The sequence below is a fragment of the Pongo pygmaeus genome, chromosome 20, assembly GCF_028885625.2.
Source record: "Pongo pygmaeus isolate AG05252 chromosome 20, NHGRI_mPonPyg2-v2.0_pri, whole genome shotgun sequence".
Classification (NCBI taxonomy): Eukaryota; Metazoa; Chordata; class Mammalia; order Primates; family Hominidae; genus Pongo; species Pongo pygmaeus.
In genome coordinates, this window is record NC_072393.2 from 10,615,247 (window position 1) to 10,628,299 (window position 13,053).

Below are 13,053 nucleotides of genomic sequence, written 5' to 3' on the forward strand. Positions count from 1 at the left end.
TGCAAAGGTCTCCACTCACCTTATGCGGAAATATAGCATCAGGCTTGCATCTCTGGGGATCTCTAGGATGTGGTTTGGGGGCAACCAGACTTGGGCCTGAGCATCGAAGAGGGCGAAGAGATTGAAACAAGGAGGAGTGATACCTGGACCAGGTGAGAAACGAGGTCAGGAGTCACGTCACGTGCTACCATCAGCCCCAAAGACCCCCCAGACCCAATGTCTGCCTTCACACTCCTTCTGAGGCCCCCTCCCCCACCTGCAGCTTCAGTCTCACGTTGCCCATGGGCAGAGGACAGTGCGTATGTTGCCCATGCTGTGGCCCTCACAGGAGGACTACATTTCCCAGCCTCCCTTGCAGCTAGGATGGGGCCAATTGCACTGGTTTCTGGCCAAAGGGCTGGGTACATTTCCAAGCCTGGAAATAAATCCTCTTGCCAACTTCACCACCCGAGGTATGATGAAGTCTTCTTGTGCCAGATGGTGAAGCTATAAGACAGAGGTGAACCATCCAACCTGTACTTGATTTTAAGTAAAACTTTTTTTTTTTTTGAGATGGAGTCTTGCTGTCACCCAGGCTGGAGTGCAGTGACGCGATCTTGGCTCGCTGCAACCTCCACCTCCCAGGTTCAAGTGATTCTCCTGTCTCAGCCTCCTGAGTTGCTGGGATTACAGGTGTGTGCCACCACCCCCGGCTAGTTTTTGTATTTTTAGAAGAGACGAGGTTTCGCCATGTTGGCCAGGCTGGTCTCAAACTCCTGACCTCAGGTGATCTGCCCACCTTGGCCTCCCAAAGTGCTGAGATTACAGGCATGAGCCACTGTGCTCGGCCGATTTTTAGGTAAACCTTGATTGTCTTAAGATTTGGGGGGACTGCTTATTCCTGCAGCAAAACTAAATCCTAGCCTGACCTACATAACTGTATAAACTGCTGCAATTGTCTGGCGTCTCCCTGAACTCCAGCCCCAAAGAAACATCCAGTCACCTCCTGGCTGTCTCCCCCTGGACATCACAGGCCCCCCCTTAGATATGCCTTGTTCCAAACAACACATCTTATCTGTGGTTGGCAAACTCCAACCTTCCCTTCCTCTGCCCATTTTTTTTTAAGGGTCAGGGTCTTTCTCTGCCACCCAGGTTGCAGTGCAGTGGTGCAATCCTTAGGGCTCACTGCAGCCTCAACCTCCAGGGCTCAAGCGATCCTCCCACCTCAGTCTCTGGAGTTGATGGGATTATGGGTATGAGCCAGGGTGTGTGGCTTCTGCCCAGTTCTTCAAACCAGGAACTTGGTCCTTATCTTCAACCTCTCCCACCCGCTCCGAAACAGATCAGTCACCAAGACCTGCTCTTCCTGCACCCTCCGTGTCCTGGGGATCCATCCACCACCTTCAAATGCAAACCTCAACCCCAATCCAGTCTCCAGACTTGCTGTAATTTCCAATACCAGCTACCCTGGGCATCTTTCTTTCTACTGATGTCATTTAAAAATTGTATCTGTCGGCCGGGCGCAGCGGCTCACGCCTATAATCCCAGCACTTTGGGAGGCTGAAGTGGGCGGACCACAACATCAGGAGATCAAGACAATCTTGGCTAACGTGGTGAAACCCCATCTCTATTAAAAAATACAAAAAATTAGCCAGGCATGGTGGTGGACGCCTGTGGTCCCAGCTACTCAGGAGGCTGAGGCAAGAGAATGGTGTGAATCCAGGAGGTGGAGCTTGCAGTGAGCCGAGATTGCGCCACTGCACTCCAGCCTGGGTGACAGAGCGAGACTCTGTTTCAAAAAAAAAAAAAATTGTATCTGTCAGCCGGGTGCGGTGGCTCACGCCTGTAATCCCAGTACTTTGGGAGGCCAAGGCAGGCGGATCACGAGATCAGGACTTCAAGACCAGCCTGGCCAATATGGTGAAACCACATGTCTACTAAAAAATACAAAAATTAGCCAAGCGTGGTGGCGCACACATGTAGTCCCAGCTACTCAGGGGGCTGAGGCAGGAGAATCACTTGAACGCAGGAGGCGGAGGTTGCAATGAGCTGAGATCACGCCACTGCATTCCAGCCTGGGCAACAGAGTAAGACTCCATCTCAAAAAAAAAAAAAAAGAAAAAACAAAATTGTATCTGTGGGGCAGGCATGCTGGCTCATGCCTGTAATCCCAGCACTTTGGGAGGCTGAGGTGGACAGATCACGTGAGGTCAGGAGTTCAAGACCAGCCTGGCCAATATGGTGAAACCCCCGTCTCTACTAAAAATACAAAAATTAGGCCAAGTGCAGTGGCTCATGCCTGTAATTCCAGCACTTCGGGAGGCTGAGGTGGACAGATCACCTGAGGTCAGGAGTTTGAGACCAGCTTGGCCAGCATGGTGAAATCCCGTCTCTATTTAAAAAAAAAAAAATAGCTGGACCTGGTGGCATGTGCCTGTAATCCCAGCTACTCGGGAGGCTGAGGCAGGAGAATTGCTTGAACCCGGGAGGCGGAGGTTGCAGTGAGCCAAGATCGTGCCACTGAGCTCCAGGCTGGGTGGCAGAGTGAGATTAAAAAAAAAAAATTGGCTGGCCATGGTGGGGTGCGCCTTTAGTCCCAGCTACTCCGGAGGTTGACACAGGACAATCGCTTGAACCTGGGAGGCTGAGGATGCAGTGAGCCGAGATTGTGCCACTGCACTCCAGCCTGGCGACACAGCAAGACTGTCTCAAAAAAAAAAAAAAAAAATTGTATCTGGCTGGGTGCAGTGGCCCATGCCTATAATCCCAGCACTTTTGGAAGCTGAGGCAGGTGAAGCACTTGAGGACAGGAGTTTGAGACCAGCCTGGCCACCATGGCAAAACCTCATCTCTACTAACAATACAAAAATTAGCTGGGTGTGGGGGTGCGCACCTGTAATCGCAGCTACTCAGGAGGCTGAGGCAAGAAAATTGCTTGAACCCGGAGGCAGAAGTTGCAGTGAGCCGAGATCACGCCACTGCACTCCAGCCCGGGTGAAAGAGTGAGGCTCTGTCTAAAAAAATAATAATAAAATAAAATAAATAATTTTATCTAAGGCTGGGTATGGTGGCTCACATCTGTAATCCCAGCACTTTGGGAGGCTAAGGCGGAAGAATCACTTGAACCTAGGAGTTCAAGACCAGCCTAGGCAACATAGTGAGACCACTCATCTCTAAAAAAACTAAAAATAAAATAAATTAGCCGGGGGTGGCTGGAGTGCAGCGGTGCAATCATGGCTCACCGCACCCTCAACTTACTGGGCTAAAGCAATCCTCCTGCCTCAGCCTCCCAAGGAGCTGGGACTACAGGCGCACGCCACCATGCCCAGCTGATTTTTGTAGTTTTTGTAGAGAAGGGGTCTCACCATGTTGTCCAGGCTGGTCTCAAACTCCTGGGCTCAAGCGATCCTCCCACCTCAGCCTCCTGAGTAGCTCAGCCTCCAAAGAGCTGGGATTACAGGCATAAACCAGTGTGCCCTGCCCTGAAGTAGCGTTTATAATTTTCATATCCTCTACAATCTAGTCTTAAATGTTATTAACTGTGGCTGGGCACGGTGGCTCACGCCTGTAATCCCAGCACTTTGGGAGGTCGAGGGAGGCGGATCACCTGAGGTCGGGAGTTCGAGACCAGCCTGACCAACATGGAGAAACTCCGTCTCTACTAAAAATACAAAATTAGCTGGGCGTGGTGGCGCATGCCTGTAATCCCAGCTACTCGGGAGGCTGAGGCAGGAGAATTGAGCCTGGGAGGTGGAGGTTGCATTGAGCCGAGATTGTGCTATTGCACTCCAACCTGGGCAACAGGAGTGAAACTCTGTCTCAAAAAAAAAAAATGTTATGAACTGTAAATATGTGGTACTATACTGCAGATGTCCCTCTGCAATGTGCTTTTTCAGGCTACAAGAGGTTATAAAGCTTCATACAGAATGATATGAGTAATTCTGGTTAAATTCCTTTTCCTGGCTGCGCAGTAGTCCAGTATTCAACCAGATTGCAATTTACTTAGGCAGTCTCTTGTTGAGGGACTTTGCAATGGTCGCCCTTTTTCCATATGACAAACAAGGCGGCTCTAAACATTCTCATAAGTGTCCCTGGGAGCACGAGCTGACTGTTTATAGAGTGACTGTCACTGTCCAGGAATGGAACTATATGGCCTCAGGGAAGATGTTTCTGGGGTTTTTTTTTTTTTTTTTTGAGACGGAGTCTCGCTCTGTCGCCCAGGCTGGAGTGCAGTGGCTTGATCTCCGCTCACTGCAAGCTCCACCTCCTGGGATCACGCCATTCTCCTGCCTCAGCCTCCTGAGTAGCTGGGACTACAGGCGCCCGCCACCACGCCCAGCTAATTTTTTTGTATTTTTTTAGTAGAGACAGGGTTTCACCGTGTTAGCCAGGAAGGTCGCGATCTCCTGACCTCGTGATTCGCCCACCTTGGCCTCCCAAAGTGCTGGGATTACAGGCGTGAGCCACGGCGCCCAGCCTGGGTTTTTTTTTTTTTTGAAACAGGGTCTTGCTCTGACATATAGGCTGGAATGCAGTGGTGCAATCATGGCTCAGTGCAGCCATGACCTCCCTGGCTCAAGCGGTCCTCCTGCCTCAGTCTCCTGAGTAGTTGGGAAATACAGGAACACGCCACCACACCCAGCTATATATATACTATATATATATATATATATGTATTTTTATATATATAGTGTATATATATGTATTTATATATATATATTTTTATATATATATATATATTTTTTTTTTGAGACAGCATCTTGCTCTGTCACCTAGGCTGAAGGGCAGTGGCATGATCACTGTAGCTTCAATCTCCCGGGCTCAAGTGATCCTCCCACCTCAGCCTCCTGAGTAGCTGGGACTACAGGTGCACACCAGCACACCTGGCTAATTTTTTGTATTTTTAGTAGAGACGGGGTTTCGCCATGTTGCCCAGGCTGATCTTGAACTCCTGGGCTCAAGTGATCCTCCAGGCTCAGCCTCCAAAACTGCTGGGATTACAGGCGTGAGCCACTGCATCCAGCTTTGACTATGTTATCAAATCACTCTCCAAAGTCACACCATGGAATTATACTGCCCCTCTGTGAAGGGAGGATACCTCCCTGTGAAACAATATATATTTTTTTTACACGGAGTCACCCAGACTGGAGTGCAATGGTGCAATCTTGGTTCGCCGCAACTTCCGCCTTTCAGGTTCAAGTGATTCTCCTATCTCAGCCTCCTGAGTAGCTGGGACTACAGGCATGTACTACCATGCCCGGCTAATTTTTTGTATTTTTTGTATTTTTTTTTTTTTTTGGATGGAGTTTTTGCTCTTGTTGCCCAGGCTGGAATGCAGTGGCACAATCTCAGCTCACTATAGCCTCCACACCCTGGGTTCAAGCGATTCTACTGCCTCAGCCTCCTGAGTAGCTGGGATTACAGGCGCCCACCACCACACCCGGCTAATTTTTTGTATTTTCAGTAGAGATGGGGTTTCATCATGTTGACCAGGCTGGTCTCCAACTCCTGACCTCAAGTGATCCACCCGCCTTGGCCTCCCTAAGTACAAGGATTACAGGTGTGAGCTACGGCACCTGGCCAATGTTTCATATTTTTGTTTTTCGAGACCGAGTCTCACTCTGTCACCCAGGCTGGAGTGCAGCGGTGCGATCTCGGCTCACTGCAACCTCCGCCTCCCAGGTTTAAGTGATTCTCCTGCCTCAGCCTCCCCAGTAGCTGGGATGTGCGTCACCACGCCCAGCTAATTTTTGTATTTTTAGTAGAGACGGGGTTTCACCATGTTGGCCGTGCTGGTCTCAAACTCCTAACCTCAGGTGATCTGCCCGCCTCAGCCTCCCAAAGTGCTGGGATTACAGGCGTGACCCACTGTGCCTGGCTTGAGACAACTTCTTAAAGAACCAGTCAAAAATAAAAAATAAAAATAAAAGAACTAGTTAGACTGCTTCACTCTCTGGCTTAAACCTTCCATGGCTCCCCATTGCTCCCGGAGAATGCCCAACCCCTTGACCCTTGATTCTGAGTACCCTACCCTGACTTTTGCCTGCTATGCCCCAATTTCAATTGTTACTTCCCCTTCCAAACTCTCAAAATTGACACCCGTCACCCTGAAGGTCTTTCGCTTCCTCAAACAGACCAAGCTCTCTGGGCCTCCATGCATGCTGTTCCCTCTGCTGAGCGTGTTTCACATCACCCCGCACACCTGTCTGAGTCCTTTAAGAGTCAGTCATGGGGGCGGGCACAGTGGCTTACACCTGTAATCCCAGCACTTTGGGAGGCTGAGGTGGGCGGATCACGAGTTCAGGAGATCGAGACCATCCTGGCTAGCACAGTGAAACTCCGTCTCTACTAAAAATACAAAAAATTAGCCAGGCATGGTGGCGGGTGCCTATAGTCCCAGCTGCTCGGGAGGCTGAGGCAGGAGAATGGCATGAACCCGGGAGGCAGAGCTTGCAGTGAGCTGAGATCACGCCACTGCACTCCAGCTTGGGCGACAGAGCGAGACTCTGTCTCAAACAAAACAAAACAAAACAAAGAATCAGCCATGGCCAGGCTCGAGGGTGCACACCTGTAATCCCAACACTTCGGGAGTCCGAGGCAGGCGGATCACTTGAGGTCAGGAGTTCGAGACCAGCCTGGCCAACATGGTGAAACCCCTGTCTCTACTGAAAATACAAAAATTAGCCAGGTGTGGTGGTGGGCGCCTATAATCCCAGCTACTCAGGAGGCTGAGGCAGGAGAATGGCTTGAACCCGGGAGGCGGAGGTTGCAGTGAGCCGAGATTGTGCCATTGCACTCCAGCTTTGGGGACAGAGCGAGACTTCATCTAAAAAAAAAAAAAAAAAAAATCAGTCATGGCCAAGTGCAATGGATGGCTCGTGCCTCCCAACACTTTGGGAAGCCAAGGCGGGTGGATGGCTTGAGCCCAGGAGTTTGAGACCAGCATGGGGCAACATGCAAAAAATACAAAAATTATCCGGGTGTGGTGACGTGTGCCTGTAGCCCCAGCTATTCGGGAGACTGAGGCAGGAGAATCACTTGAGCCTGGCAGGTAGAGGCTGCAATGCGTCATGACTGCACCACTGCATTTCAGCCTGGGCAACAGAGAGAGACTGTCTCTACAAAAGAAAAAAAAGACTCAGCCATCATTGGGGAAGTACGAAGTGTTATAAAAATTGATTATAATGCCCCCATCCAGTCATGGAAAGCTGGGAATGGGGGAGGTAAGAGGAGTTTCTGGAGAAAGGTATATGTAACCAAAGCCGCCTTAGAAAGGCCTTGCCTTGGCTAGGCATGGTGGCTCACGCCTGTAATCCCAGCACTTTGGGAGGCTGAGGCAGGTGGATCACTTGAGGTCAGAAGTTCGAGACCAGCCTGGCCAACATGGCAAAACTCCAGCTCTACTAAAAATACAAAAACTAGCCGGGCGTGGGGTGCGCGCCTGTAATTCCAGCTACTCAGGCGGCTGAGGCAGGAGAATGGCTTGAACCTGGGACATGGAGGTTGCAGTGAGCTGAGATCACACCACTGCACTCCAGCCTGGGTGACAGAGTGAGACCCTGTGTCATTAAAAAAAGAAAATTGGGCCGGGCATGGTGGCTCACACCTGTAATCCCAGCACTTTGGAAGGCTGAGGCGGGCAGATCACGAGGTCAGGAGATTGAGACCATCCTGGCTAACACGGTGAAACCCCACCTCTACTAAAAATAAAAAAAATAATAAATAAAAAACTAACCGGGCATGGTGGCACACGCCTGTAGTCCCAGCTACTCGGGAGGCTGAGGCCGGAGAATCACTTGAACCCGGGAGGCAGACGTTGCAGTGAGCTGAAATTGCGACACTGCACGTCAGCCTGGGACAGAGCAAGACTCCATCTCAAAAAAAAAGAAAAAAAGAAAGTCTGTAGTAGATATATTTGGAAGTGCAATTTCCTCTGCTGGAGAAGGGAAAGCCTTTCTTTTTTTTTTTTTTTGAGATGGAGTTTCACTCTTGTTGCCCAGGCTGGAGTACAATGGCGCGATCTCAGCTCACTGCAGCCTCCACCTCCCAGGTTCAAGCAACTCTCCTGCCTCAGCCTCCTGAGTAGCTGGGATTGCAGGCACCTGCCACCATGCCTGGCTACATTTTGTATTTTTAGTAGAGATGCGGTTTCACTACATTGGCCAGGCTGGTCTTGAACTCCTGACCTCAGGTGATCTGCCCGCCTCAGCCTCTGAAAGTGTTGGGATTACAGGCATGAGCCACCGCACCTGGCCTTTTTTTATTTTTGAAATGGAGTCTCGCTCTGTCACCCAGCCTGGAGTGCAGTGGTGTGATCTTGGCTCACTGCAACCTCCATGTCCCAGGTTCAAGCCATTCTCCTGCCTCAGCCGCCTGAGTAGCTGGAATTACAGGTGCTCACCCCACGCCCGGCTAGTTTTTGTATTTTTAGTAGAGCTGGAGTTTTGCCATGTTGGCCAGGCTGGTCTCAAACTTCTGACCTCAAGTGATCCACCAGCCTCAGCCTCCCAAAGTGCTGGGATTACAGGCATGAGCCACCGCGCCCGGCCTGACTTTCTTTTTTTAAGGACACTGGGTCTCACTCTGTCACCCAGGCTGGAGTGCAGTGACGAAACCATACCTCATTGCTCCTGGGCTCAAGCGATCCTCTTGCCTCAGGCTCTCAAGTTGCTGGGACTACAGGCATGTACCACCATGCCTGGCTAATTTCTAAAAATTATTTTGTTGAGACAAGGTCTCCCTATGTTGCCCAGGCTGGTCTCCAACTACTGGCCTCAAGCAATACTCCTGCCTGGGCCTCCTCAAGTACTGGGATTACAAGTGTCAGCTACTGCACCTGGCCAAGTTTTCTGATTTATTATATTTCTTGCTGTCTTCCCTACTAAAATTTCAGCTCTACAAAGGCAGTGATTTGCAGCTGCCACACAGTAGATGCTTACAAAATGTTTGCTGAATGAACGGGTGGACGGATGGATGGATGGATGGATGGATGGATAGATAGATGGATGAATGGGTAGGTGGATGGATGGGTGGGCAGGTGGATGGATGGGTGGGCAGGTGGATGGATGGGTGGATAGGTGGGTGGGTGGGTGGGTGGATGGATGGATGGATGGATGGATGGGTGGGTGGGTGGATGGGTGGGTGGGTGGGTGGGTGGATGGGTGGGTGGGCGGGTGGAGGGATGGGTGGATGGGTGGGTGGGTGGATGGATGGGTGGATAGGTGGGTGGGTGGATGGATGGATGGATGGATGGATGGATGGATGGGTGGGTGGGTGGGTGGCTGGGTGGATGGATAGGTGGGCAGGTGGATGGATGGGTGGATAGGTGGGTGGGTGGGTGGATGGATGGATGGATGGATGGATGGATGGGTGGGTGGATGGGTGGGTGGATGGATGGGTGGATGGATGAATGGGTGGGTGGGTGGGTGGATGGGTGGATGGGTGGGTGGATGGGTGGGTGGATGAATGGATGAATGGATGGATGGATGGATAGATGCATGGGTGGTGGGTGGGTGGATGGGTGGATGGGTGGATGGATGGATGGATGGATGGATGGATGTGTGGATGGATGGATGGATGGATGGATGGATCAATGGGTAGATGGATGGATAGATGGATGAATGGGTGGGTGGGTGGATGGATGGATGGATAGATGGGTGGGTGGATGGATGGGTGGACAGGTGGGTGAATGGATGGGTGGGTGGGTGGGTGGATGGATGGATGGATGTATGGATGGGTGGATGGATGGATGGGTGGATGGATGCATGGGTGGATGGGTGGATGGGTGGGTGGATGGGTGGGTGGGTGGATGGGTGGATGGGTGGGTGGGTGGATGGATGGGTGGGTGGGTGGATAAGTGGGTGGATAGGTGGATAGGTGGGTGGATGGATGAGTGGGTGGGTGGATGGATGGATGGATGCGTGAGTGGATGGATGGGTGGGTGGGTGGATGGATGGGTGGATGGGTGGAAGGGTGAATGGGTGGGTGGGTGGGTGGATGGATGAGTGGGTGGGTGGATGTACAGATGGATGCGTGGGTAGATGGATGGGTGGGTCGGTGGGTGGATGGGTGGATGGGTGAATGGGTGGGTGGATGGGTGGGTGGATGGGTGGGTGGAAGGATGGATGGATGCATGGGTGGATGGATGGGTGGGTGGGTGGATGGATGGGTGATTAGGAGGGTGGATGGATGGATGGATGCATGGGTGGATGGGTGGGTAGATGGATAGATGGATGGATGGGGCCCAGCTGCTGCTTGCACACCCACCCCAGTCCCCATGATGCCAACGCCCCAGACTCACCAACTTTATGTGCAATATGGATGCAGACTTCCTCAGCTGTCAGCAATGACTCACTGAAAGTGACCCAGGGCTCCCCGCCGCCTGGACCAGCCCAGTGCAGAAGCACCTTCAGGCCTCCCATGGCAGCCATGGGCTGGGCTCCATCCCCAACGGGCTTACTGCCCCTGGCCGTCCCCCAGTGGCGCAGAGGCATGCTCCCGGCAGGTGGCTCAGCTAGAAAGGGGACAATCTATCAGCTCCCAAGTCTCAGCCCAGAGACTCCTGTTAGCTCCTCAATCTTCCACCCACCACAGCTGAGGCCCGAGGGGAAGATTCTGGGCTCCCATCTTGGCGTGAGGGGAAGATCCTAGGCTCCCATCTTGGCATGACATTAGAGACCCGATTCTCTCTCTGAGTCTCGTTTTCCACATTTGTTGGACAGGGTTGGGGTATGCATCCCCACCTAGATCTCTCATCAACAATAACACTGAACCCTCCTCTCTTTCCACAAATTGACACAGATATAAAAATCTGCTCTGGCCAGGTACAGTGGCTCATGCCTCTAATCCCAGGACTTTGGGATGTTGAGGCAAGAGGATCACTTGAGCCCAGGAGCTCGAGACCAGCCTAGGCCATATAGCAAGACCCTGTTTCTACAAGACGTTTTATTTCATATCTTATCTTATCTTATTTTTGAGACGGAGTTTCACTCTTGTTGCCCAGGCTGGAGTGCAATGGTGCAATCTTGGCTCACCACAACCTCTGCCTCCTGGGTTTAAGTGATTCTCCTGCCTCAGCCTCCTGAGTAGCTGGCGCATGCCACCACACCGGGCTAATTTTTGTATTTTTAGTAGAGAAGGGGTTTTGCCACGTTGGCCAGGCTGGTCTTGAACCTCTGACCTCAGGTGATCCAACCGCCTCGGCCTCCCAAAGTGCTGGGATTACAGGCGTGAGCCACTGTGCCCAGCCTCTACAAGAAATTTTTAAAATTTAGCCAGGCGTGCGGGTGCACATCTGTACTCCAAGCTACTCGGGAGGCCAAAGTGGGAGGATCTCCTGAGCCCAGGAGTTGGAGGCTGCAGTGAGCAGTGATCGCACCACTGCATTCCAGCCTGGGTGACAGAATGAGACCCTGACTCTAAAAATATAAATAAATAAATAAATAAATAAATAAATAAATAAATAAATAATAAAAATATATAAAAAGGGCCAGGCGCGGTGGCTCTTGCCTATAATCCCAGCACTTTGGGAGGCCAAGGCGGGCAGATCATGAGGTCTGGAGATTGAGACCATCTTGACCAACATGGTGAAACCCCATCTCTACTAAAATACAATAAATAAATAAATAAATAAATAAATAAATAAATAAAAAGTAAAATAAAAATCTGCTCTTAACACACCTCCCCAAAATAACCAGACAGGCAGGTGTGGTCAAACATACCTGAGGGCGAGTCCTGGAGCTCCCTGTGTCAACTCAAGCAAGCCACTTAGCAATTCTGGGCCTCAGTTTCCCCATCTGGAAAAGGGAGGTCCTCAGGGTGTTGCCATCAAAAGATGGTTGTAATGTTTCAATATAGTTCCGCATATTACACATTCAGCACAGACCCTGATTCAGGCACACACAAAAAGAACAAATATGACTAAAACAAGAATAACATAATTGTTATTAGTTTCATCGTGGTGATGGCCTCTTTCAGGCCACAATTCTCCTCTCCCACATTTACCCCCATGAGTGACCTCAGTCCCTGTTGACTCCCCAAAGCCTAGGAGAGTTTATGTCCAGCTCCATCCCCCCAGTCCAGGGCCTGAGCCTCCTGAGGGCGCCAGTATGGAAGTGGAGGGGCTGTCAGTTCCACCCATGTTGCTGGTTTTCTCATCTGGAAAATGGGCATGTAACAGTGTCTACCTCAAAGAGCTGCTGGGAGGATTTAACGCGAGGAGGCAGAGAAAGTGCCTGGTATACAGTAAGCGCTTAATTAGCGTTTGCCATTAATACCTATTCATGTTATAGATGAGATCCTGGGGATGGGGCTTTCGCGGAGCCTACTTCCTCCTTCCTCCTTTCTCGTCCCCACTGGACCCGGACCCAGCTTTGAAGACGGGGTCGGCGTGAGGTTTGCGACTGGGAAGGCTGCACGCCCCCATGTCCTCCCCGCAAAAGCTCTAAACCCGGCCGGCAACGGCGGGAACTGGGATGTGCACCCACCGGGCATCGGAGCAGTCCCGAGGCACCAGGTGCTCCCATCCAAGTGCAGCCTGTCAAGCGCAGCCAGTCCCCGCGCCTCCTTCCTGAGGACCTCCGGCAGCGCCCCTTCAGCGCCCGCGTCCAGACTCACCCTTCCGGGGGAAAACAAGCTCGAACCCGGACCCCCCCCCCCCCCCCGCGGGCAGCTACTACTTGTCCCCCGCCGAGACGCCTCCTCCCATTGGCCGCCTGAAACGCGCGCGCCCATTGGCAGCTGCTCTGTTCTCCTCGAACGTCACCATTGGGAGGTTTTTTTTTTTTTTGCCATGGTGGCGGCACTCTGATTGGTCCTGGGGCTCATTCGTCACTCAGCCGCGATTGGCTGAGTCGGCACCCAGATGCGCTGTCGCTTCTGCTATTGGCTGGCACTCGGTAGACGGAGACGTGGGAGGGGCTTGCGAGAGGCGGGCGGGAGAGCGAAGTGTGTGGGCAACGCGGCAGGATCCTGGAGTTCCCCTCTGTGCTGTGGCATTGCGTCAGGCGTGTACGGTCCTGACCCTAGGACACAGCTGCATGTCCTCACCTCGGTGTTCAAAGCTGCACCGGCCAC

At 51.9% G+C, this 13,053-nt stretch overlaps 1 protein-coding gene across 16 annotated transcripts in view; it reads right to left on the reverse strand.

Annotated features, from left to right (window-relative positions):
• TYK2 (tyrosine kinase 2) overlaps positions 1 to 12,701 on the reverse strand; it is a 30,331-nt gene extending 17,630 nt beyond the window's left edge. For 5 of the 16 annotated variants that reach the window (XR_010124873.1, XR_010124872.1, XR_010124876.1 and 2 more), the window contains exons 1-4: positions 12,465 to 12,627; positions 11,700 to 11,864; positions 10,280 to 10,492; positions 20 to 143 (exon numbers count right to left, since the gene is read on the reverse strand). Coding sequence is in view for 5 of the 16 variants with exons in the window: in XM_063657443.1 (XP_063513513.1) it covers positions 20 to 143; positions 10,280 to 10,472 (317 nt within the window). In the remaining 11 variants the exon portion in view is untranslated. Of the gene's footprint in view, positions 1 to 19; positions 144 to 10,279; positions 10,493 to 11,699; positions 11,865 to 12,254; positions 12,402 to 12,464 lie in introns of those variants that run through there. The other 11 variants (XR_008495764.2, XR_008495762.2, XM_054463872.2 and 8 more) reach the window with 8 other exon arrangements.
• Positions 12,702 to 13,053: the final 352 nt, after the last annotated feature.